At 41.5% G+C, this 26,885-nt stretch overlaps 2 protein-coding genes across 4 annotated transcripts in view; one reads left to right on the forward strand and one right to left on the reverse strand.

Moving 5' to 3' along the window:
- LOC115793622 (inactive dipeptidyl peptidase 10-like) overlaps positions 1-10,364 on the forward strand; it is a 75,456-nt gene extending 65,092 nt beyond the window's left edge. Inside the window, exons 24-27 of one of the 3 annotated variants that reach the window (XM_030748673.1) lie at positions 49-107; positions 3,416-3,488; positions 3,713-3,786; positions 5,882-10,364. In XM_030748673.1, the coding sequence (XP_030604533.1) occupies positions 49-107; positions 3,416-3,488; positions 3,713-3,786; positions 5,882-6,010 (335 nt within the window). In that variant the 3' untranslated portion in view covers positions 6,011-10,364. The remainder of the gene's footprint in view (positions 1-48; positions 108-3,415; positions 3,489-3,712; positions 3,787-5,881) is intronic. The other 2 variants (XM_030748668.1, XM_030748682.1) reach the window with 2 other exon arrangements.
- A 7,977-nt stretch (positions 10,365-18,341) lies between these two features.
- LOC115794346 (tubulin alpha-1C chain-like) lies at positions 18,342-23,769 on the reverse strand. Its single transcript, XM_030749807.1, has 4 exons — positions 23,624-23,769; positions 20,898-21,120; positions 19,671-19,819; positions 18,342-19,577 (listed from the first exon to the last, which is right to left on the reverse strand). The coding sequence occupies exons 1-4, from the start codon at positions 23,624-23,626 to the stop codon at positions 18,603-18,605; spliced, it is 1,350 nt and encodes a 449-aa protein (XP_030605667.1). The 5' UTR covers positions 23,627-23,769; the 3' UTR covers positions 18,342-18,602.
- Positions 23,770-26,885: the final 3,116 nt, after the last annotated feature.

Below are 26,885 nucleotides of genomic sequence, written 5' to 3' on the forward strand. Positions count from 1 at the left end.
TGCGTATCTTTATTGTAACCTCTCTGCTGTCTCCCTTTTCCCTTTCAGCCTCGGCCTTCTCAGAAAGATACTTCGGCTCGCCTTCGACTGAGGAGAGCAGATACCAAGTGAGCTTTTTCTGTTACCCACCTGCTGCTGAGATTCTTTTTAAAGGAGGAGTTTAGTTTGTTTCACTTAAATGAGAGTTGCATGAAATGGGGGGGGGGCAGGGGTGTCCAGAAACCTTGCAGCTGACATTAGCCTCCTGCAACAGGCATTGAAAAAAGAAAAAAATGTCATGGTGGGCAGTGTGACGGGCAGAGAAGGACACAAATGCAGGACTCCAAAAACAGATGTAACTTAAAAGGTGTTTATTAAGTAACAAAATGAATAACAAAAATCTACTTGAGAGCCAGGCAAGGTGCATAATCCAAAACAAGGTGAGACATGGAAATACCAACACTCCACCAAGACATAACCAACAACACGACAACAAGCAGAGGAAACGCAGGACTTAAATACAGGAGGGTTGACAAGGAAAGAGGAAACAGCTGGGAACACAGGTGAACCAAATACACTAATGAGTGAGGGGAAGCAAAACAGAACATAACACACAAGGACCAGAAGACTATCACAATAACACAGGAAGTGAAACCCAGACAAAAATGCAGACTTGACATAAGAGTCCAAGACACAGACTAAACACTAAAGACTAGAGAACACTGGGAAACTAGAAATCAAAACACAACCTAAAACACAACCATGAACAGAAACAAAAGAAACCCAGGACCATGACAAAAAAAATCACATTAAAAATAGCTTTTACTTATCATTTGAGCCAGTTTGAGTTTGACCTGGATGTTTCACTTATAAGACTCATAAGAATTCAAAGTGCTGTTGTAGTAAAGTCAGTGAATAAAGTGTGTGCAGTTTGATGGCTCTAGTTTGAACAGTATGCATCTATGGTGTGAATTTGAACATCCTAGGTCACATCATTCTCGAGTTATGGCCAACAGATGCTGCCGTCACCAAGGCTGACAATACCTTAACTTTTTCTCTGAAACAGCCGAGCTAAAAATAAGTATCTACTGGTTATGCTCCAGTGCAAAATAAAGCAGGAGGATATTGTCATCTTACCATCCGTCCATCTCTCCATTAGGTTTGACCTTTCTGGTCTATAGACTCAAAAACCACAAGGAGTTGAGTTATGAAATTTAGCATATGTGTTCTTTACTCTTCAAAAATGTGCAGCACATTATTCATAATCCTCATTGGCTTAGCTCGGTGATTCCCAAAGTGTGGTGTGGGCCCACACTACTGCAGGTGGGCCGCAGTAATAACAGAAATTCAGTTTGAAATTACTCACACGTATGCATAATTACATATTTATATACAGTACCAGTCAAAAGTTTGGACACACTTGCCCATTCAAACTTAAACCTGTGCACCTGGAGCTTCACGGCACGCGCTTCCATGGCTCAGCAGCTCCTGTAGGTGTAATTTGTAGGTCCTTCTTCTGTTTACAAAATAAGTTGTACCTCCAGTATGTGCTGTGCATATTATGAGCGTCATCCTAACGGAGTCCCCTTAAAAAAAAAAAATCACACTTTTACATAGTTGATATGTGACGAAGGAAAGTTTGGAGAGTGTTGTTTATTTATTCTGTGATGCAATCTGTATGTTACCTCTAAAAATGTCCATAGGCTATTGGCTAGTGACATTTTAAGATGTCAGACATTTTTAAAATGTTAATTTCATCACCTCAAAAAATAAAACAAATCTTTGTCTTTGCAAGAGCAAGGGAAAGGAAAACATTCAACAGGGAAATGCCAGCTTAAAAAAACACACACACACACACACACACACACACACACACACACAGTCGTCCTCCAAGTGAAGGTTGCAGTCAGAGTATGTTTTTCTTCCTAAGTGGGTTGCCTGAAACTGGGCCAGAGAGCTCTATTTTTTGACTCTCACGGCAGGAGGGGTGGTCTGCTTTAAAAGTCACCCAGAGAAGGGAAATGTGGCGCGATCTGATCAGGCAATAATCAACGAGACGTCATCACTCACCCGGTCCTCCGAGACGCAAGCGCAGAAACATAGAAGGGCTCGAAAATGTCCGGCTGTTGATGGCTGGCCGCAGATTCAGTTTGAATTCCAGCTGGGAACAAAATGATTGACTGGCAGTGAGATTGAAATATCTTGTATTATTACAGCTCACCATCCACATTCCCCCAAAGCAGCGATTACCATCAGTCTGGGTCCTTGTTGCTTAAGACCAGCAACTAGTTTGGGTCTTTTTTTTTAGTTTATTTTTGTTTAATTTACAACAAAAAAAACCCCAAAACAAACAGCATGAAGAACAACAGGCAAAATACTTAATGAGAAAATGATTTATATTACATCATGTGAGTCCAGGTCCTTTTATTTCAGTGACAGAGCAAAAAGGAGGAATCTTCCACATATTTAGCCCAAAGGTCATCATTTTCTACTGAGTTATTGCGTGTGTGAACAAGAAGGTTTTGAGTCTGTTTTGAATGTCAGCACAGATGTAGCTGATCTGAGGTCAGCAGGCAGCTTGTTCCAAAGAACAGGACCGCAGTAACTGAAAGCACCCTCAGCACACTTGGATCTGAATCTAGGAGCATTTAAAAGATCTGCATCTCACAGTCTGAGAGGCCTGACTGGGTTGTAAGCAGTCAGACCTCTCAGCCAAACCATTGAGAGCTTTGTGATCTAATAAAAGGATTTTGAAAGTAATCACATATTTCACTGGGAGCCCATGAAGTGACTCCAGTACGTGGGTAATATGGTCAAATTTTCATGTACCTGTAAGGATTCCGGCTGCTGGATTCTGAACAAGCTGAAGTCGCTTTTTGACTCACTTTTGGATGTAGACTTAAGTGATCACTAGAGGAACTGCAGGTTTAAACCTCCGTGTTGGCTTCGTTTTCCATCCGTGAAGGTTGCTGCTTGCTTGAACCAGCGATTTCCAGTATATTTAGCTTAGAACTTCCATCTTCTTACCTTATTATCCAATTCAGGGTCGAAGGGGAGCTGGAGCCTATCCCTGCTGTGAGAGAGCGAGTAGCAGGGAAACCGTGACACCATTGATGCCCAGAATCACCAGTTAAGCCATCATGCATGCGTTTGGGTTGTGGTAGGAAGCCATGCAGGCACAGGGAGAACATGCACACTCCAGGATTCCAGTCTAATAACTTGTTGCTGTGAGGCACTAGAAAACTCATCAAGAACCACAATTTTTTTTTTTTTTTTTTTGTGTCTTCTCCCATTAATCATCTCATAACCTCTCATGTTTATCATGTGACCCTCATTGGAAACCGCGTCAGTCCCTTTTTTCTACTAATTCTGACATTTGTCATGATATTATATGATTTTAATGCGGCAAATGATTTGACTTATTTTGAATCTCCAGGCTTCCAAAGTGCTGCCCAGCATGAAAGATCTTCAGGGAGGAACTCTATTTCTGGTCCACGGTACTGCTGATGGTATGCATGTTTCCTCCATCCTCGACACCAACAGAGGCTAAAATTTCACTTCACAGTAATACTGTAGTAATGTGGGTTACTAAAGGTAGACATGAGTCTTGCACGAGCCTCTTCTCTATGCCGAGATTTAAAGCTTGACCTCAGCGAGAGCAGCGGCTTTTATCCAGCAGTGGAATTAACCTCGCCGACACTTATTTGCATGTCGTGTTTTTGTCTCTCGGCAGCCAACGTTCACTTCCAGCACTCGGCCGAGCTCATCAAGCACTTAATAAAGATTGGAGCCAACTACACTATGCAGGTAAACACTCGGCTCTTACAGAGAGCATACAGTATTTCAGTCTTTGCAAACAGCAGCTGTGGCTTTTAATTAAAATAGGTCATCCTCCATTATGCATCAGTGCATTGTGATGCACATTATTTATTTACTCCGGTGTGGCACAGAAGATTTGCAGTCCTGTACTCCTGCGCTAAACTTAATTGGAAAAATCCGACTTTCACTTTATTTTTTTTATTTCCCTTTAATTCAGAGTTTGACATGTTGGGAAAGGTGCTTATGTAGGGCCTTCCTCTCTCATGCTTGTCCAATAAATAGCTTTAGTTTTGCTGATTAGCTTAGCTTAGCATGGTCACAGTTAATTGGTTTTTCACTTAAACATGAAAACAGAGCAAGCAAATGAGGATTTATTAAAAGCTCTTTGTTCAAAACCTCACTGGGAAAATGTGAATTTTGAGATAATACTTTAAAATCTAATATCTTTTTTAACTCCAGTAGTTTGAAATTTGGGGAAATATGCTAATGAACAAACCTGTAAACATGTTGCTTTTATACTTTAGTTTTTGTACAAGTTAAACAAATAAAAATACAAGTAATTAGTGACCTTTAGAGATGCTGCTAGGTGGATTGTTAGCATTGGATTACCATTTATTTCAGTTTCTAGTTTAAAAGCTAAGCTATCAAAGTTAGCATAGTTCTGGCAAAGAAATGAGAGTGGTGAAAATGTTGTAAATCTTTTATTCCACTGTCTGGCATTATCAGTAAATATCCTGAGAATACTTGTTCTAACTTTTCCCAGAAATTAAGTTCAGTGTTTTCTTGAGTAGGGTATGTTTGATGAGTTTAAAATTTTCTTACCAGAGAAAATCAGCAAGTTGAAAGACCTAAAACAAACTAACTGATCAAGGAGGCTTCTGTCTGAAGCCTTTAAAGGCCCATTTGTTCTCACTGCATTGGTCGCTTTGAACGCAAACAGTGATGTTGCCTCAAAAATCTTGCAAAAACTCACTAACTACTCAGTAAACAGTTGTGAAACTGTGAAGAGAGTGATGCAAACGGGAAACAGAAACTTTTTCACTTTCAAAAGGTGCAGCTTTTACTTTCAAATGTGTTCACAAGTGGGTTTTGGTACAGCACCTTCTTTGCAGCCAGTTTCACCAAGTAACAGCCAGCAACCACTTGCCAACTAGTTGGGGAACACACATTTTTCCCTAAAAACCAGAGGTTCCAAGGCAGTTGCTGATCAGTCTAGGCCTGCGTGACTAACTGGTGGGGCTTTCAGTTTACAGGTTAATTATTAAATGAGTTAAATACTTGAGGAGGCAAATTTTCCCCTAAAGAATCACCAAGTAGTAAATAAACAGCAACCAGCAATGGACTTGTATATTGGCCAACTGCCCAAATACATTAAAAGCATAGAGTGAGTTTTCCAAGGCTCCACAGGTACATCAAATCTAAAGTTCTCTCCAGAAAGTGGAGGAACCTGATATCCAAAGAGAGATTTTTTTTTCCCCACAGGTAGTAACCGTAACAGAGAGTTAAATAGGTAAAACTAAGTTTTTCAAGTGTCTCATTTTGTAGTCTAGTATTTTCTAAATTTTGTAGTTTCAAGTCTGAGAGAGAAGGTCAGCTGTTCCATTTCACAGATTAAAAAACAAACAAAAACTACAAGACAAAGAATAAATTTACATTTGTACAAACTGTCTAATGTCTTCTAATGAACAGCCTTCAAATGTTTTAGAAATTCTGAAACAATAAAAAAAATATCATTTCATGTTTTCGATATTTCTTGAAAAACAAAATCACAAATAAATCCACTTTTCAGTCGACTCACTTGCTTGTTTTGAACCTTGTACCCAAATCCCAGAGCCCTCTTCTTTTGGCTCAGTCGTGAAAGTGTAGCTGTTAAATTCTGTCTGCAGTCCAGTGACAACAAACCGAGGAAACTTAAGGAACAACATTACTAGTGTGGTCAAAACCTTCAGCACAGTCAAGTAAAGTGAACCTTGAGAGAATAAAGTGAAGAATAAACCTTAAAGCTCAATACAAGAAATGTTCAGATGTGTTGTGCAGACTATTGTCTGAATGCCCTTTTATCTCTGTGCCCTTTCTGGCTCAGATCTACCCAGATGAAGGCCACTTCCTGTCAAGGCGCAGCCAGATTCAGCTGACTCACTCCCTAATTGGATATTTCAGAGGATGCCTGCTTGATGCATCATTGTTACTCAACCAACGGGACGACGAGTGAGAGGGAACGGGCTCGTTACTGTTTCCGAATGCGCGTGTGTGCCCCCAATAGTTCGAATGTGTGTGTCTGTGTTTTATACTTGTAGCACAATGTTTGATGGACAGAAAAAGCTTCTTCTTGACATATCAGACTAGTCTGTGTCGCTCGTCACCTCAGTAGAAATAAGCTTCAGTTTTCACCTGTTATCTTAGAGGTTGTCAGTGCCTGTGTGGGGATTTATTGCCTCTGTTTTTCCTGGCAGCGCAAAAAAGAGGAAATTTAACCATATTTGAGAGAAGCGAGCGTACCTGTTCAAACTTCAAACAGACAACTGAGAGATCACGCTGGGCTCATTCATCACAGCCAAAATTGAATCAAACCAAATGATTAAGGTTTAGATTACGTTGTTAAAAATGGGTCAAATTGAGCATTCTTATCGTTTTTTTATCTCTGAAACTTTGATGCCTGGAATTTAACGGATGTTGTACAAGGTGTGATCGAGAAGTTCCTCTATCCTAAAAACATACAAACCATACCTGATATAAATGTGGACAGTCTCCCCTTCAAGGATATCTCCTTGTGCAACTCTGCATGCTGCTGCTGTTTTTAAAAGAACTGGTGCTGGAAAGAAGCAGGCCAAAAGGTCATTTGTTCCCCACTTTATGTTCCTGCCCTGTAATCTTTACATGGTATTAAGACATTATTGAAAACATTAGACGAAGCAGGCAAACCTTGTAGTCTGCAAACTGTACTGTGGCAGCGCATATGTTCTCCCTTTTACTACCACAGGGGTCAAGGCAAACAGTGACCCCTGTGTTAGGAGATTACCTTTAACTACCACAGGGGGTGACCCCTGTGGTAGCAGAAGGGTTAATGGGGAATTAATGCTATTTTAATGCTTAAATATAATTTCATTGTTATCCATTAGTTTTTTATAAAAAAGCTGAAAAATCTAATCAATAATAATAATATAATTTTCAATTTTAAACATGTTTTTGACAGATTTCTAAAATATTTTGTGTTTTCTTGTTTTTATTAGACAGTTAATGCTTTGTTAGCTGAGACATCTGAGAGAAGAACATTTGTGACCCAGCATGATGAAACCAGGCTGAAGTCCAGATTTTTCATTTTTTTAAATATTATTTTTTAATATTTCCTAAAATTTCAGAACTTCTAAATTAGCATGCAAAGACAGATTTCATTGATCCGTCTGTGTTTATTTTCTATGAATTTTTAACTCAAAGTGTCCATCATATGAATTATTCTGGTGATGCAGATAGATAAATACTCACTTGTACCATGTTTATAAGTGATTGAACCTCTGATAAAAATTCCACTAGGTTTACAAGAAACTGTCAATCGCAATCCACACAGTCTTATCATAGTTAGACACAGTGTTGAGAGACATTTGCAGACAGTGAAGTTAAGACGACAAACACTGGAGCGTCTGGTTGCTCCTGATTGTCATTGCTGGGCTGTTTTTGTGCAGCTGGGATCCTCTCTTTGGTCGGCTTTTCTTGTGCTGCATCACATTTGTTAAAAGCCACCACCACTGCTGTGTTGCTGTGTTGAATCCCATTTTATGCAGCCACAGCTGGAGGCTTTTTTTTTTTCCTCTTTAGTTGCACTAATATGAACTTTCACCAACCAAATTTGTCCCCAAATGAAACTTAAAATAAAACTAAAGTTTTGACACACGTGCAGCAGTGTGTTTGGTTTTAAATGTGATATGCAAAGAGCTGATAAAAATGAAAGACACCGTAATGTGGGTCTGACTTGACATCTTAACATGCTTCACTACAAGGAATGCCAATGCCAGAAATTAAGGTGCCAACCCTCTAATTAGTGGGCAGTAATCTCCTGTACCTCCTGATCCACAGATGGATGTGATTTGGATGTTTTGATCAGGTGTAACAGAGGTTTTTCTGGCTCTTCATGAGCCTTTGGGGACTGACTGCAAACAAAAACATGAGTCCATGCCACCGGGCAAATGGACATTTTATGAAAAATGTATTTTAGCTTGAGTAAATGTAACCCCACTTTAACGAAGTGGTTACTAAAATATTAGCATAATAATCCTGGTGATTTCCTTTGGGAAGCAGCCAAAGTTTTTTATATGCAGAAAAACACTTATTTTTTTTACCCCCAGTATATTCCTGATCAGTAGTAGAGGTGGAGGTTTGCTGAGACAGTGTCTCGGTAAGATAAATAGATATGCTGAATACAGCTGCAGGGAAAACAAAATTACTGCGATCATGTGCAACAGAGTTGCAGTTTTGTTGCCTTTGAAATGGTTGCTTCGAAGGTCTGCGACCACTCAGTCAGTCGCTGCCTTCAACGAGACTTTGGTTTGTCAAAATGGTGATAAAGCGGCAATAAAATGCAGTCAGTCTGCTATCAGCTTGTGACTGAATGGGGTCAAGTCAGCAATTACATGCAGTCTGTAATAATACAGCAGTTAACTGTAAATTCACATTACTTACACTCAGAGTCCAGCCAGAGCCTCATAGATTTGAAACAGAATTGCTGATGTCAATTTAAATACAAAACGTTATCGGCACTCAGCAGCATTGCTGTTATGTAACACTATAGCCAAATGCAACCAGTTGGCAGTTAGTTGAGTTGAGTCCCCCTATTGCAAAAGAGACATGTTGCAGATTGATTGCAACATGTTGACAGTTTGTCTGTGTTTATGAATTAGATGGCAGTTATTTGCAAATCTTGGCCAAGATGTCTGAGTCAGCCCATGGAGAGCACTGCGAGGTTGGCGTCCTGTTTTTACTCAGTGTATCTGAGTACATTACATTTTTTATGCTTACATTTCAGACCTTCCTTTGACCAAATTTTACACATAACAGTAACAGATGGGACAGAGCACCATAGTTTTTACATGAGAAGCCACAAAAGGACTCAAACCCACAATGTTTTGATGCAAAGTCAGATGCCTTATTCATTAGGCCACATAGGACAAAGTAGGCTTACTTCTGGTATGGTTTGTAAGGATGGGGCTTTTTGATCACACCTTGTATCAACTGTCGATTTTTGAGTTTTGTGGTAATTACACCAATCTGATTTGTCAGATTTAAAATTGCAGATGTTAAGAAGTTAAAAAATGCAGAAAAACATCAGTTTTAGAGATGAAGTCATGACAAAACCTGAATTCGAGGACATTTTCAGGTCATATTGTTACCTTCTTATCCCTTTTTTATGCATTTCACACTTCCCCGGGGATTTGTGATGCTATTGTGTGGAGTATTTTTGTGGGGGCAGCTTACAAGGTTTGCTGAGCCGTTCAGCTCATAGATAGCAATAGTGCTAAACAGATGTACAATACTTACTGGATCTTTTTTTGTCCTTACAGAGACTTATTTATTTATTTATTACATCTAAAAGTAGATATTTACTTTTTCACACCAGTTGATTTGGTGTTTTTTGTCAGTATATGTATGCAGGAGTTTAATAAGCCCATTCCCTAGCTACTCATAGTTCGGCCTGTACTACATTTTGGGACACAGCCCCTTCAGAGAGTGTAAATTTTCTCATGGGAAACAAACTTGCAGCAAGTCTCTTGCAGGTTAAATGGTGACACATAACTTATAATGTATATTTTATGCTGTAGTTTCTTTTTTAGAGAGCTGCAGGCTGTTATGCTTTTGTATATTTATGTATATGGTCCAGAAATTGGTTTTAAATCACCTTTAATTCCTTAGGTGACTGAAGGACTCACTGTATTTGGTAATAGTACTGATTTCCTGCTGTTCTCCAACTTAAGTGTGTGCATTTTCAGCTGCTTCAAGTCTTTTTTTCTCTCTTTCTTTTGTAAATACATCCTGGTTGTAGTGTTATTCAGAAAGCACTGCAATAAAAGCATAATAAATGTTATGCCAATACGGCGCCCGAGAGCTCTCCTCGCTGTGATTACGGCTCTGAAAGCGATTCCCACAATTACCGCTCGGCCGCTCACAAGAGCCATCGATCACAGAGATGAGCGTCCTCGGTGAGGTTCATCTCCACACGAGGATAAAAACAGTTACAGGAGTCGGCGTGCATCGGAGTAAAAATCCCCCCAACGCGTGGCTTGCAGGTAGTTGCCATGACAACTGTTTTGGTAGCCCAGGATACGGCCACTCTCATAAGTCATTTAGAGACTTTGCATCGTAGAGCGAGCAGATGCTGATGGAACATCCTCAAAGCCATATGTATCTGTACTTTGTAAAACATGGAGTCCAGTTTAAAGAGTGAGTGTGTGAGGCGGGGGTTCTGTTTAGGGTTTGTACGGTGACTCAAGCTGGATTTTGTTCTGGGGGTGGGGGGTGGCATTGTGGATATGGGATGAGTTACAAGAAGCTTATTGTATATTTTTGGCTGTTTTAATATTAAAGAAAAATGAAGGAGCCATGTTTGGGCTGTAAGTTTCTTTGTTAAACACAAGAACGCCACGGTAACATTTTATATCACGGCGAATAAGCACTGACTGTATAAGAAAGATGGAAGTCAACATGAAAGTAGCTTAAGCCTGAATTCTCTCTAATGTCCAACAGAGGGCGACTCCACTGACTACAAAAAGATGTCTGGTTGTATTAAAGTCTTGCGTTTCAGTCACACACACCTAGAAACCAGTTGGTGACCCCTTGGCATGCTCCAGTCATAAGGGAAAGATGCAGATTCCCTGACCAGCTAACAAGTGGCTCCTTGAGGTTGCTGACTGTTGTCGGGTGAAATTGATTGCAAAGATTCTTCAGCTATCAGCTGCAATTTGCATGAAAGATGCCGACTTGTCTTTTACTCTCTGAGTCATAGTGAAACTTGAAAAAATTCCTGAAATGGAAAACATTGACCTTCAAAATAAAATTTGTGCCTTACTGCTTCAACCAAAACATGCATTTTTTTTACTTTGAAGACAAACTTTCAATTTCTGTCGTACCTTTCACAGTTTCACTGCTGCTTGGTACAAGGTTAGAGTGTTTGCAGACATACCAGTGGTTGTAGCACCCTGCAAACAACCAAGGCACTCACAAGGTTTTTTGGTGCAACCAGATTCACACTAGCAACACCCAGCAACCACTCACTAGCCAGTCCCAGAATAGACACTTTTCCTTAGTGACATGTGGTTGCCAGGGGGCACTGGCCGGCCTTGGCCAGATTTCACAGCAACCTCTGGCAACCCCTTGGACAGGGAATGCACATTCTTCCCTAGCAACCAGATGGCAGTTGCCAGATGCCCACGGACCAGTGTGACTGCGGCTTCAGTGAAAAATCGCCCTCTGCTTCACTACTAATCTGTGTATGTCACTCTCTCTGTGACCTCTTCAAAACACACTGGGAGCATCTCAAAAGCAGAGCTCGGGGTCTTTTAATGAAAAGTGGCTACTCTATATGCTGTCCCTGTGCCTGACTTCCTGCCTTGTGCAACTTCACATAGCTTCCAGTGACTAATTAGAGAATTTTGTGGAGTTGTATATCTTAAATGTGTGAGATTAACTCCAGAGCTGGAATACGAGTATCTGTGCCCGGTGTATTCACGGAGTTAATCTTATGTTAAGTTTATGAAAATGCATCAGTTTGTTGAAAGATGTAATTACACGCTAATCTATGTGTGTTGATTAGTACAGTATCCTTTTTATTAAATAACCTAAAAAATGACTGACTGTACCTTTAATGTCTTATTGAATACAACATGATGTTAGTTTTGTAAATTATGGTCCCTGTAGGTGTCCAGAAGGATACAGGAAGTGTGGTTGTTGGCTAACACGTTATGACTGGCGCTTGTTAGCCAGTGAGCACTGAGCAGTGTCCCTCAGTTTCTCAGATCTACTCTATACTCATGATGCTTGGATTCAAAAGCTAAGTTGGTGATGGCAGAAATACTCACAACAGGACTTCACTATTCAAATGTTAAGATCACTGTGGCCATCTTTTGTATACAGTCTATAGTATTTAGGCATTCATAAGTCTTAGAGAATGCCTTCCTCAGGCTACAAGTAAGTTCATGTTCTTTCTGTGTAAATTGACTGTTTAGCATTAAGACGGCTGTCTTAACTTTCAGTGTGAATTTGCTTTTTATTAAAGGCCACCGTGACTAAAAACAGCAGACTTGTCCACAGCCATGAGCTTCCCACCAGGCTGTTGTTAAATCAGGCTTTCCTTATAATTACCGCCCTTCCTTTGCAGCCAAAGTGTACAGTCAGCATTTTCTATGTAAAAATGACTGTAAACAAATCAGCAACCTTTCTCCGTTGACCACTTCTGGTCTCAGCTCAATATCAAAGGCCGGAGAGCATTCAGGAACTTGATGTCACATCTCCACCCCTCAGTCACCACTGAAGCTGCAAACGGTGCCACACTTTTTTTTGGCTTCACACCCAGAGAGCTCTACCTTTTATATAACTTCAAAAAGTCAATTTGATCAGCTGAATGATGATGAAACAGCCGTGTAACCATAATTCAACTATTTCTTCTTAGAAAAAAATTATAAACTATGTAGATTTCTTACATTTCAACTGTGCACTTCACTTATACAGTATAGCATATGATGCATATGGTCAGTTTGTAATAATGCGACTGAGCTTTACACAGAGGTGGGAAGTAACGAAGTACAAATACTTCGTTACTGTACTTAAGTAGATTTTTCAGGTATCTGTACTTTACTTAAGTATTTATTTTTCTGACTACTTTTTACTTTTACTCCCTACATTTTTACACAAGTATCTGTACTTTCTACTTCTTACATTTTCAAACAGACTCGTTACTTTTTAACACGTCAGAGAGAAGTTTGCATTTCCGGTCAGTGCGCCGTCAAACATCAAACGAATTGAGCCTGAACGGAGGAATAATAACACATAAGAGACAATCGTACTGGCGTATCCTCCATCACCGGGGCTTATCTCGTACAAAGGGATTAAATACGCAAACCCATATAATTAATGTATCATTTATAGCGCTATAATCGGGCCGGACCGAGTCCGTAAGTTGCGCTGCGGCACATAAACAGCTTAGCTAGCGCTACTGAAGAGGAGCGAGCATGAAGGGAGTAACGTGTGGCAGGTAAATGCAACGTTTCTAAATGCTCAACAAATATCAGCAAACACACAAAGTGTGTGCAGTTTGTCACACAGTGTGTCTGCTAGCTAAAAGAAGAGCTGCTGTATTTCAGGGAGAGCAAAGAGAGAGAAGTTCACTCAGAGATGGAGAAAGAGGACAGGAGAGGAAGAAGAGAGGTTAGAATTAAAGGTAAGGACTGGAAAATAAACTGAAGTATGCTGACTTTGTGTAATTCAAAGATTCTATGAAAATACTGCAGTTTAGTGTGTAATACATAGGTTAGCTTGTTGTACTGTATTTACAGTAAAGCTCTGTGTTGGACTGGAGCACAGTGTTTGTGTTCATGGTCAGAGTTACAGGTTACATCAGTGCAGCAGAGATGAGTTTGAATCAAAGCTGCTGATGCTGAGATTCATTCACTGAATCCAACATTTCTACAGCCTGTATGCTGTCAGTGTAGTGGATGGAGATCAGCTCAGAGAGCTGTGAAATACTGGGTTACATCTTTGTGAGTTCAGTTCATCCACACAGAGCAGTAAACCTCAGAGCAGCAGCAGCAGGTCAGCTGATCACAGCCTGCACACCAACATCATTTACTGCAGCTCACAATAGAAAGTTGTGATTCTTCTCCCCATGCAGAGCCGCTACAGCTGATCTTAGGGTTCCTCCACCTGCTGAATCCCACTGTAACCCCTGAGTATCCTCATGTTTGTGTTTAGGTGGAGGCACAGTCACCCTCTACTATGGAGGACACAGGGAACAGAGCTGTGCTTAAATTCCCTTTAACAGTTTGTGTCCTACATAACAGATTCAAGCTGAGTGCATTCATTAGGATTAAAATTTAGATTGGAATAATGTTTGCATTCTCATGTAATTTTATTTTATATTATTACAATAATATATAACGAGGTTCGGTTAGTTTTACACAAAAATAGCAGGTAGAAACGTCCTCCAAAGAACTACTTTTACTTTCTTACTTTGAGTACATTTCAGAGCCTGTACTTTTTTACTTTTACTTAAGTAGAGAAGTTGAACCAGTACTTTGACTTTTACTAAAGTATTTTTTAACACAAGTACTTGTACTTCTACTTAAGTACAGAATGTCAGTACTTTTGCCACCTCTGGCTTTACATATATACCACTTCCTTTGGATATTTTCTGTTGCATAGTAGGGTAAATATGCCACATGACCTTGCTTGGCCGTTCTGTTGATGTGTCAACAAAGTGATCAGCTGCTTGTCCAGCTGTTGGCTACTGAAATTCAGCCATTTTCTTAAGCTGGGAGCACACAGGGTAGCCGATTCAAATTTAGACAATCTCAGGATGACCATCTCACACTGTGACTGCTGCTATGACCTGGTGGTCCTACATCACCCAGTGAGAGATTCATAAAGATAAAATTTTTTAAAAATCCATCATCCAATGATGCAGCTTGAAATGACGAGCTGACCTACTCGATGCTGGCAGAACGAGCTCAAAATGAGTAGAGAGACAGAATATGCAAACGAGTGGTAACAGAAGCTTTTTTGCAATGATGTGTCTTCCAGCTCTTATATACCGTATTCTCCCGTGCTGCCAAACGTAGTCTGTTGCAGAGTGAGAGAGACCTTCTTGATGTGAGGCAACAGAGCACCAGCAGTTATGCAATCCATCCATCCATCCATCAATCAAGGGGGCAGCAACCTAAGCAGAGAAGCCCAGACCTCTCTCCAGCCACCTCCTCCAGCTCATCCGGGGAACACCGAGGCATTCCCAGGCCAGCTTAGAGATAGTCTCTCCAGCATGTCCTGGGTCTGCCCCAGGGCCTCCTCCCAGTAGGACATGCCTGGAATGCCTCCTGGGTGAGGCATTCCAGGCATGTCCTACTGGAATGCCTCACCCAGGAGGCATCCTAGTCAGATACCTGAACCACCTCAGCTGGCTTCTTTCAGTGTGGAGGAGTACCTCCTCTACTCTGAGTCTCTTCCAAATTATTGAACTCCTAAACCTCTAAGGGAGAGGCCAGCCACCCCTTGGCAGATAGACTGCTTGTTTTTTGCTTTTTTTAAGGGCCTCAGAAAAAAAAATCTTGACAGGTGCCCTGGTCATGCAGCTGGAACAGGCAGAAAACTGAAATACCATTTGTGCAATCAGCTACAGGTTGAGATACCTGTTGACTGGTATTCTTTTAATACATCATTAGCCTTTTTTTTTTTTTTACAAGCAGACTGTTTGTATCTGCAATCCATTTTTCTTGGTCACTACCCAGAACTGATGACCACAGTTGAGCGTAGGGATTCAGGTCGAGAAGTAAATCAGCAGCTTAGCTATCATGCTCAGCTCTCTCTTTACCACGACGGACAGGTGCAGCGCCCACATTGCTGCAGACGCTGCACCGGTCCATCTGTCAGTCTTCTTCTCCCCTCAATTATGAACAACACCCTGAGATAGTTAAAGTCCTCCAAACCGCCCCGGTGCGAGCTGGAGGCCACCACCTGATCAAGCCAACAGAGCCACACCATCCTGAGGCCACCAAGGTGGAAGCCTTCTCCCACTTGGCTCTGCCTACAAAGTCTATCCATGATCAGTTCTGGCAGTGGCACATATTTAGGATGATCATCTCAGAATGTGATTGCTGTTTCAGCCAACTGTTCCTCCAACAGATTCAGCATGGAATGAAGTTGCTGGTCGATAATATACCAGCAGCTTTTCAAACTGAACAGATGCTACTAAAACATGAAAAAACGAGTTTTGTTTAGCTACAAAAGAGAACATCCAGCCGAGCTGTGGCAGAGGAATCTCGCTTGAAAGACGCGTCCTCCAGTCGAGCAGAGAAGGACATATGATGTGAATAGGTGTTATGCAGTCTATACATCAAACCACAAGATCCATAAACTGAAGGATTGCTCACATCTCAGTGTGCATACACTCTTACAGGTGATGAAGGCCACCGTTGTCCAGTGATCTGACAGCCTCGCTCATTTCCACCAGCCTCTGCAGCTCAGAATAAGGTTTAATTCTGGTGTCCAAATTTCAGTATTTTAAAATATTTTTTGAGCTGCTAAAACGTATCAAATATCTCCTTGTAATTGTCTCTTCTGTTCAGACTTTACAAAGCTGAATTGTTTTGGCTATAATCTGTCCTCATTTGACACTCGCAGCAGCAAATGTCAATACTTTATCCCTCCGCGCACAACAAGGCTGCTGCCTGTCCCGACCCCGCTGTGATTATTTATCAATATCAGCACCTTGTAATTTCCTTTTTGTCATATCGAGCAGGTGTGTTTGTGTGGCAGCCTGAAACCCTGACAGATGCAATTTCAGCCTCGCCGCCGTGTTGAGAAAACAGCAAGTAACAGTAAAAGTTGCTGGACTGTGGCAGCAGACTTATGAAATCCAGGAGAAAAGAACATTTATCTTTCTCTCTCAGCCCTCCGTGACCTTTATAAATCCCCCGTCCACACTGCCTAGACTCCGCTCAAATGGAGCCTTAATTACATCAAAGCAATTACAGAGCCAATATGAAGGCCTCATCCACTGAGGAAGGGAGGAAAAGCTACAGCAGAAACTTCAGAAGATGTGAGTTAAGTTCGTCTCTGGTGGTTCAGCAGAAAATCTATAAAGACAAAAAAGGAAAAAAAAACACTTTGTACTGGAGGAAAAGAGGAAATGAGCTTAACTTTGGCAGATTTAGAGCACAGAATCAGCAGGGGGGTGACCGCAGAGGTCACATCTGTACAGTTTAAACCACATGTGCAGAATTCAGACCTGCCAAAATGAGCAGCCGTGTTCCAGGTTGCTTCAAATATTAAGGCAGTTACCTCAAGGTACCAGTAGCTCACTGATATAAAATGTTGCTTTTGATTAATGCATCATGATGACTGGAGATTAAATGAAAAAATATTAAAGTACAATCCTGTGCAGAAGTCTTGAAACACCCCTCAGTTCTTTATAGTTTGCCTCTGAGGAGTCTTTTTTTTTTTTTAACATGGTCAGAAATACCTGATGCAGGATCTGAGAGATGCATCTGAACCTTCAACTGATCCATCTACTGTTCACTGAAGCCTCATCAGAAATGGTTTCAGTGGATAGGTTGGCTGTCAAGAAGCCATTCTTAATGAAGGGAAACAGGGAGAAAAGGCTGAGGTAGTCACATTACACAAGAACTGGACTGAAAATCATGGCAAGTCAAAGATCCGCATTTGACATTTTCTGACAAATCATCATCAATATGTAAGAAGGTGGCCAGGAGAGAGGTACAACTCTGAGTGTCAACAGAGCAAAAGGCAGAAACATCCAAAGAAGAGCTTTGAATATCCTTCAAGAAGCCTGGAGAACTATTCCTGAAGACTACTTAAAGAAATGAGAAGAAAGCTGCCTCAGAGAGTTCAGACTGTGCTGAAGAATAAAGGCGGTCACACCAAATACTGACTTTCAGGCTTGTTAGAATTGTACAAACTTATATACTGGATTTCCATGTATGTTTGCACGTGTTTCAGTAAATTTCTGCACCTATTTCCCATTTTTCTAGAAACATTTAAAGAAATGAGGCTCAAGACGTTTGTACAGTATCGACAGGCTCAAAATGTTAAACTAGTTTAAACGTGGCTTTTGGTGGAAATGATAAATGATGTTATTTTGTTGGTAGTGATGGGTGCATCAGCACATGAATTTGTCTCCTTTGGGCACAAAAATGCACAGTGAGTGCACTTCACATTTTCAAGGCTGCAATAGTTTCTACAAGTCTGTCACAGCAATTGTTCATTATTTTCTACAGGTTAGATGGGTTGGGTTCTGCTTAGTTAAAGCCACACTGACATCTAGTGGTGAACCTCCCACATTAAAGCCCAAAAGCCAAATACAGCTCTTAAAAGCTTGAGTTTTTAGCCTGGTATTCTTCTATTTTTACAGGGAAGTAAAGGAATATTCAGTCCTGTCGGTAGAATGGGAACAAAACATATATTTATTATTGTTTAATTTGAGTTTTATATCAAATTAAGCTATAATTAACTGTATTTTCTATCTTTGTGTTGCTTACGTTTTGAACTTGATTTAAAAAAAAAAGACGCATTATTCTCGATCCTTTTAGAATAACTAGTGTGAGATTTAAAGGCTTTATGTGACCTTTTAATAAAGCCTGTTAAATGAGAGTGCAATAGTTAATATTGTTTTTAAACCAGTATTATAACTATTAGTCTATTTGTTCAAATATCATTTAATAGGCATAGATTACATAGTTTTCTAGCTTCCTTTTTCTTTTTTAAGACTCTATCAGCATCTTAGCTCCTAAACCTTAATTGGAGTTGCAATAAAGTTTTGAGGAGAAGTTTGGTAGGTGAAAATAGTTTTATTAAAAAAGAAGATACAGACACCTTGTCTCCCTCAGGAGAGTCATTTTTCAATAAAACCAAACACCGTGGGATTGAGCTCGCACAAACTGCTGCTCGGCAGGGTTTATTAGTGGTCTCCAGTCATTAAACTGCACTTCAACACTCAGGAGGCTTCTGAATCAGACTGATAATGATGACATGAAAGTCTTAGAAGTGGAAAAAAAGCACTTTTTTTTTTTTTTTTTTTAACACATCTTCTGTTCCTAGTACTCCTCCCCTTCTTCATCTTCTTCGAACGAGTCGAGTCCGACCTCCTCGTAATCCTTCTCCAGGGCAGCCATGTCCTCTCTGGCCTCTGAGAACTCTCCCTCCTCCATCCCCTCTCCCACATACCAGTGGACGAAGGCCCTCTTGGCGTACATCAGGTCAAACTTGTGGTCGAGTCGAGCCCAGGCCTCGGCGATGGCGGTGGTGTTGCTCAACATGCACACGGCCCTCTGCACCTTGGCCAGATCTCCTCCAGGAACCACAGTGGGGGGCTGGTAGTTGATGCCCACCTTGAAGCCTGTAGGACACCAGTCCACAAACTGGATGGAGCGCTTTGTTTTGATATTGCTGATGGCGACATTGACATCTTTAGGCACCACATCGCCGCGGTACAAAAGGCAGCACGCCATGTACTTCCCATGACGTGGGTCACACTTCACCATCTGATTGGCCGGCTCGAAGCAAGAGTTGGTGATCTCAGCCACAGTGAGCTGCTCATGATAGGCCTTCTCTGTCGAGATAACGGGGGCGTAGGTGGCCAGAGGGAAGTGGATACGAGGGTAGGGCACCAGGTTGGTCTGGAACTCCGTCAGGTCCACATTCAAGGCTCCGTCAAAGCGAAGGGAGGCAGTGATGGAGGAGACGATCTGGCTGATGAGACGATTCAGATTAGTGTAAGACGGTCGCTCAATGTCCAGGTTCCTGCGGCAGATATCGTAGATGGCCTCGTTGTCCACCATGAAGGCGCAGTCGGAGTGCTCCAGGGTGGTGTGGGTGGTCAGGATGGAGTTGTAGGGCTCCACCACAGCTGTGGACACCTGAGGGGCTGGATAGATGGCGAACTCCAGCTTGGACTTCTTGCCAAAGTCTACCGAGAGCCGCTCCATGAGCAGAGAAGTAAAACCGGAGCCGGTTCCACCTCCAAAGGAGTGGAAGACGAGGAATCCTTGGAGACCTGTGCACTGGTCAGACTGACCGAGAAAGGAAGAAGTTACAATTTAAGAATTACAAAAAAAAAATCCAAACCCCTGTATTTCAGTCTCTCTACACTCTAAATCGGTTACCAGTTTGCGGATTCTGTCAAGAACAGAGTCGATGTGCTCCTTTCCCACGGTGTAGTGGCCCCTGGCGTAATTGTTGGCAGCGTCCTCCTTCCCTGAGATCAGCTGCTCGGGGTGGAAAAGCTGGCGGTACGTTCCTGTACGGACCTCATCTGAAGGAGAGAGAGAGAGAGAGACAGTGCTGCTCTGACTTTTGCCCTCAAAAATTGAACCACACTATTAAAATGGCCGCCAAAAAATTGAAGAGAATTTGAGTCCAGTTTGTAAATGTTGTTAGTAACAAACTTATTGCAGCCTTCAGGTGGTATTAACTACCTGATGAGGCCTGATGAAATAGGCTGTTAAAATCAGGCTGAATTTGATTGGCTGATTTAAACTGAAGTGGGTGGGTTTGGGGGGGTGAAAATTTGGCCCACTTAGTTAGCTTGAAGTGAACTTCACCCAGAAGATAAATTAATAAAAATGACTGCTGCCTACCTACCTGCTAAAACAGATAATGATTAACTTGTTTAATCTTGATAGCTTTGGACATTTTTATGGCTTCATTCCTTTGACGCTTTCATATCTTATCTGATTTTTTTTTGGCCACTTGGGGGCAGCAGAAACAAATATTTACCTTTTACTTAACAATCAGCCCCACTTGCAGTAGCGTTCATGCTGTCTTGCTAAGAGTCACTCTCTTTTTAGCTCCAGTTTTGGTCTCCTGAGAAAAATATCTGGCTCTTTGACTATTACATGCTACACTATGGTTGCCAGCTAGTCTTTAACTGTGTCCATCTGCTGCTAAGTGCTGAGCAGAAGAGTGGGAAGTTTCAGGGTGAGGCTTATCATTGCTCATTGTTTGAGCAATCTGAAGTCTGCAATCTTTGCCTATTTTTAAAAGGGTGCAATGACAAAGTGTACTAGTTTTGTTGCAGAGCTGCAGGAGAAGTTGTTGTGCTGCACCTGCAGACTGTAGAAGAAATTGATAGAAAGCATCCAAGGAACCTTTTAGGTCTTTGGTGGAAATGCACCTCCGCTGCAAATATAACCACTTACCTTATCAGAAAAGCTAGTTTAACTCTAAATGATTCCACAACTTAAACTATAGCGCTCACCACTCCTTCAAGTGCCTTAACCCGAGCCCTTAAAGTCTTGAAAACCAGCTCAAAGAAGATCTCTACTTAAAAAAAAAAAAAAAAACACTAATTCTGCTCCTGCTTTGTGGTGTGGAGGAAAGAAAACCCTCACCAATAACAGTGGGCTCCAGGTCCACAAAGATGGCTCTGGGGACGTACTTCCCAGTTCCGGTCTCGCTGAAGAAGGTGGTGAAGGAGTCATCGTAGCCTCTGGTGGGCTTGTCACTGGGCATGTGGCCGTCAGGCTGGATGCCGTGCTCCAGGCAGTACAGCTCCCAGCAGGTGTTGCCCATCTGGACCCCGGCCTGGCCGACATGGATGGAAATACACTCACGCTGTAGAGGGCGGGAAAAAAAAAAAAAAAAAGATGACAATTTAGTTATTATAAAGCAGAAATAATAATAATGCATTTATTTATTTAAGGTATCCAGTAAATTGTTTTACTTGATACCTTGATGACAGCATTTCTGCCTTTAAGCCTGTCTTGACCCGCTTAAAATGACAGTTGAGCTGGGTGGAGTCAGTATTTGCACCACAACCTGATTTCCATGTGTTCAAATTGCCAGGATGCATTTGTAAACTTATAGGAGAGCTCGAGTTTTCAGGACGCAACACACCAAAATCAGGCGTGGTGATTAACACGGTCTTGTCAGAGTGTGCGTGGAGTCCAAAGTGCTTCCACGCCCTGCTCAAGTATTTCTAGCTGCTTATAAAAGATGTGGGTGAGGGTGGAAACGAACTTGGTCTCATCATTTGGAAGTGGCCTGAGGGGGGATTAAAATGCAACGTCACCCTTCCAGTTTGGCCCTCCAAAAGCAGCACAAAAGTCGCACCTTCTGGGATGAAATCGGCCTCGTTCGTGAATTATTAACCTGTGTGTGCGTGAGACAGGAGTCATATTAATCTCTGCAGATCATTTTGCCCCACGGTGTTTGCATTATCGCAGGTATTTGCCTGTCAACAAAAGACCTTCTGTCCATGAAAATATGAGCGCGCGCACGTGTCGCATTCTGCAGTGAAACTGCTGCTCATACCTGCCGAGGCAAGACTTCAGGTAAAACACACCCTGATATATTTATGGATAAGAAACAACTTCATGTTTCGAAGGTGTCTCGGAGAGTGAAGCGTGCCCGTGTTCTGACCTCAACCCCCCTTTAAACCTATAGTTTATCCTATAAACACTTCTGTTTAGACCAGTATGGCTTTTAAGAAACACCAACAATGTGGCCAAGCACGCTCTTTATCTAAGGTATGACTAAGCATGGTAATCAGTCTCGAGGGAATGTTTCAGGATTTCAGAGGACAGATATTTCAGGAATTTAATTTTCTCAGTGCAAGAGACCCAAAACTCAGTCACCACAAAGCAAGCTCTGATAGTAAATAGGCATGATTTAAATTTGTTCTTCAGCTCAGCTTTGGGCTTCTTGTGAATTATGATCCCTTCATCCACCCACCCCTCCCTCTAAAAAGGCACGTGATCACGGCAGAGGAGGGGAGGAAGGCGGGTGGGGGAGCTGCCAAGTATGGCGATGGCAGACAGCTATTTTCAGCGAAGTGTCATTCAGTCGACCCTCAGAGAGCAGCAGCTACACTTTTACCCCCGCTGACCTGCACGTAACCCCCTCGATCTGCAAACAATCTGACATTTAGAGTCTCTGTGCGATGGGGGGGGCTGTGAAACAGTAACGGCCTATCACAAAAATATAGGAAGGTAATTCAGCAAGAGCTGTTGTGACATCTGTTGGCTGGATGTGAGGAAGGTGGGCGTGGCGGCCTGTTTGGTTGCTGGTGTTGCAATATGCCTTGTGGCCTTGAAATACCCACTTCCAGGAAAACACTGGGGGTGGGGTAGGGGGGTGTATAGAGTAAAATTGGGCTTCCTGTGTCTAGTCCCCACGTCACCTTTGACGTCTGGGTCTCTACGCTTGAGAGCGAGCACAGTAGAGCTTTGTGCTGCAAGTCTGTGCTCCAACAAAATGAAGAAGTGGGTATGAATCATGAAACGCTTCAGGAGTTTTCTCTGATGAAAGTGAACCGGAGGGAAGTTGTTCACGTGGTTTTCCAACTTGCGTCTGCACAGAAAGGATCGGAATGACAGACCCAGGAGGAGGCTAGACCGCGAGAAGCTCAGTTTTCATTTAAAGCTCACTCTTTAAAGTGGAACTGAATGAAGTCTCTGCACTTCCCCCTCCGCAGCAGGAAGTGCCACAAAAACCGTTTTCTTGCTTTCACTCACTCCTGTCAGCCTGTGCTTTCCAAATGACCCGCATTGACCCAAACATTACTCCACTCACTGCTGCAAATGAGCAAAGGGGAAATGTCAAAGTCCTGAAGTTCATGTGCATTATCCTTAACTTTGATCTCACTTTGCTCGAAACCTTTTTGCACTCCAAAGACCCACAGGCTGAAGATTCTGCAGCTTATGAGCGCGCTGCTGAGCAAATACAAATGTAAAATATACAAGCAGCCGCTGGAAGCCACATCAGCATTCCCAACCAGCCTGGCAAACAAGCACACCCCTCCTGACAGAGACACAGTCCTTTAGGCCTCATATGGAAAAAGTTAACCTTTCCTGGAGCTGGAGCCGGAGCCAGCTGCCCAGTAGCATGTTTCCACTGATTGACTTTATGTTTTAAACATACATTTATTTTCCGTGGCTGAGCTACAAGTTATTTGCTGCAACAGTGCCAAAAAAAGATCTTTTGCAGAAGCAACCCGGGGCCATCAGAGTAGAAACAATGAGACAAAAAGCTCGTGTTTGAGAAGAAAGTTTAAAAATATCCCCCTCAAAAGAAAAATCACCTCAATAACAATAACAACAGCTGGACAAATACTCACCATTGTGCTGTTTTAATTGTTTTCTGAGGAGGAGAAGTAGTTCAAAGCTGTAGGTTCTCACAGTGCACCTATAATGAGATCTCTGTGAGGGAAGTCTCATCAGTGACTGACACACACACTTTTATAGCTACTACAGTAGGCGGAGGAGGAGAGGTGGAGCCACCAACAGCTGCAACTTTGTTCCTTTTGTTTAAGGGTTCCTCTGTGACCTTGTCACAATAAAAGCACACAGGAAGTGTTCAGATGACAATCTTTCCGCTTGTGACAAAGGGTTTAATTCCCCTGTAATTAAATGGAATTTCAATTATTTTACTTGAAATTATAATGTAATTATAATTATCTACAAATATTTAAAGGCAGACACTAGAATAACAGGTGGGAAACAAAGAAATAATTATACTGTAAGTAAATTTAAGTAGTGTGTAAGTAATTTTACATAGTGGATGACTTTTCTTCTTTCACAATCACTGTTCAAACATCACGTTTGAAAGAGGTGCACAGGAAAAAGGGTGTCTCGTTTCCTGTAAAATAACTGAAAGTTAAGGTTAGGCCACTCCATAATGCAGCTTAAGCCCTGAAAAGTACAGTGTAACAATGTAAGATGGGCAGATATTGTTACATTGATATCTGCTCAGCACGATACGCAGATGTTTTGGACATTCTGTTGATTGCTAGCTTTGGAAGGTTTTAAGGATTTAACAAAAGCACCTTTCAGTTCTTTCAGTGTATTTGCATTATTAGTGTGAGATTTATGATGACTTATTTCTGCATATTTGCTTCTATGCTGAGTTTAAATTATTTTATCTTTGTAAAACAAATTACAAATGCCCTATTTTTTAATCACTTAAGTGTTCCACATAATTTAGCAAAAGTCATCATTTCTTTTGTTCAGTATGAGTCTGACAGAAGTTTGAGGTTCTTTCCTTATGAAACGTTATCACACAGAAGATATTCCCGTCAGGACGTCCTCCTGCTGTAATGAAGACGTAATAAAGCAAAGGCTGAAGCTTGTGGTTAAACTGTTTATAGTGACACTGACATACTGCTGGACATACTCTGGATAACAGAGCAACAGTGCCCCCTCTGGGTCAACTTATGCAACTGTACGTCTGCAGCTACATTAAAGTTTAAGGTACACTATGCTTACTGGCCACTTTTTTAGGTACATCTATTCAACTACTCATCAGGGTTATAATAGTTTTGGATTTTACATTATAGTTTAGTTTTAGTTAGTTTTTACTTTTTTTTCTCTAATTCAGTTAGTTTTAATTAGTTTTCAGAGTGGTTTTGCTCGTTTTTATTAGTTTTTATTTTTGGTTTCATGCTTAGTTTTAGTTAGTTTCAGTATTAGTTTTAGTATTTTCATACCTGATCAGGTGCAAGATTCAAGGCGCAAAAGTGACTATTGTGTAATGAAAACTTGACAAAAGTTAAAGAAATATAGTCAATAACCAACTGTTCACAAGACATGCTAAATGTGTGTAATATTAAGGACACACATGAACATCAACAGGGAGAAACAAAGAAAAACATGAACTCCCAAACTCAATAAATTCTACAATAAACTCCACAATAAAGTTCAGCATCAGTGCATCAGATTAATAACGCCTACATGTGGTGTTAAACAAAAACAAACTCTTTGAAGGAGTCAAAGCTCAAATCCATCTGCATCCTGATGTTCTCACCACCTGAAGCTGCTTCTGTTTTGGAGCTAGCTTGGTTAGATGCTCGCTAATTAAACTTGCAGGGTCTTTGTGGCCTCTGTACACAACCTACAGAAGTTGCCGACCTCATGTCCACATTTATGCTTGTGTAGCTGGATTGTGAGTGTTAATTACCTTGTGGTCGTGTGCAGGTGTTTGTACTCAAAGAACCTCCATACGGGACTCTGCCGCTTTCTCGGCAGACCGCAGCCATTGCTTTGCGGACCAGCACATGCGCACGCACATGCGCACTCACACAGTTGTCCTGTGGCGCTCCCAGCTTAAACTCGGAGAGCGGAAACAATGATTTCATATCAAGTATTCAGTAAATGAAAGTCAGTTTATCGATAATTTCAGTTTGTTTTGTAAACTCACAATTCAGTTTTAATTAGTTATCGTTTTTTCCTTTTAATTATAGTTTTTATTTATTTCAGTTAACGACAATGTTTTTTCAATTTCAGTTTTCGTTATTTCGTTCGTTTTCGTTAACTATAATAACCCTGCTACTCATTAATGCAAATATTGGCCAATCACATGGCAGCAACACAGTGCATGTAGACATGATCAAGGCGACCTGCTGAGGTTCAATCTGAGCATCAGAATGGGTACTAAAGGTGATTTAAATGAATTTGAACTTGGCATGATTGTCAGTGCCAGACAGGCTGGTCTGAGTGTATCCGAATCTGCTGGGATTTTCCCACATAAACAGGGTTGTGTAGGGTTAACAGAGGATGGGCCAAAAGAGAGAAAATATCCAGTGAACAGCAGTTCTCTGGCCTTGTAGAAATATCAGAGGTCAGAGGAGAATGGCCAGAGTGCTTTGAGGTGAAAGGAAGGCATCAGTAACTCAAATAACCACTCACTACAACCCAAGTCTGCAGAAGAGCATCTCTGAACCTTGAAGCAGATGGGCTACAGCAGCAGAAGACCACACCAGGTGCCACTCCTGTAAGCTAAGAACAGGAAACTGATCCTGAAATTTGCACAGGCTCACCAGCAACGGTGTGATGCTATCATGTCATTATGAACCAAAATCTCTGAGGAATGTTTCCAGCACCTTGTGGAATCTGTGCCATGAAGAACTCAGACCGATCTGAAGGCAAAAGGGGGTCCAACCCAGTATTGGCATGGTGTACCTAATAAAGTGGCTGGTGTAAAGGTAATGAGTGTTTTGGAAATAACATACATCAGTTTTAGAGCATTAAAGTCTCCTTCACAAAGCACCCGTGAATACATCAGAGCATGTTAGAATTGATGGAAATGGCAACAAAACACTTGAACAAAGCTGCTTTTTAATGCGTTATCAATTTCAAAATCAGCAAGAATAAAAATCACCCTTCACCTCAACAATAGAAACACCCAAAAAACTCTAATGACCAACAAACATCTGGCTCCACATCAAACAACACCTCAGCAGTGAACTTTACTCTGAAGGTTTTCAGTTCATCACATGTTTTGCACAAACTTATCACACTGACACCCTATTTCTAGCTGAGAGCACAGTCCACGCGCTCACTTCATTCTCAATAGTGGCTCTCAGTTACAGTGGAGCTTTCAGC

Source organism: Archocentrus centrarchus, chromosome 2 (assembly GCF_007364275.1).
Source record: "Archocentrus centrarchus isolate MPI-CPG fArcCen1 chromosome 2, fArcCen1, whole genome shotgun sequence".
In the NCBI taxonomy this organism is placed as follows: Eukaryota; Metazoa; Chordata; class Actinopteri; order Cichliformes; family Cichlidae; genus Archocentrus; species Archocentrus centrarchus.

What these genes read in the sequence shown, in the direction of transcription:
- LOC115794346 (XM_030749807.1), bottom strand. An exon ending in CCTGGAGCCCACTGTTATTG is followed by an intron (nt 19,820 to 20,897) that starts GTGAGGGTTTTC and finishes TCTCTCCTTCAG; the next exon opens with ATGAGGTCCGTACAGGAACG. An exon ending in TTGACAGAATCCGCAAACTG is followed by an intron (nt 19,578 to 19,670) that starts GTAACCGATTTA and finishes TTTCTCGGTCAG; the next exon opens with TCTGACCAGTGCACAGGTCT.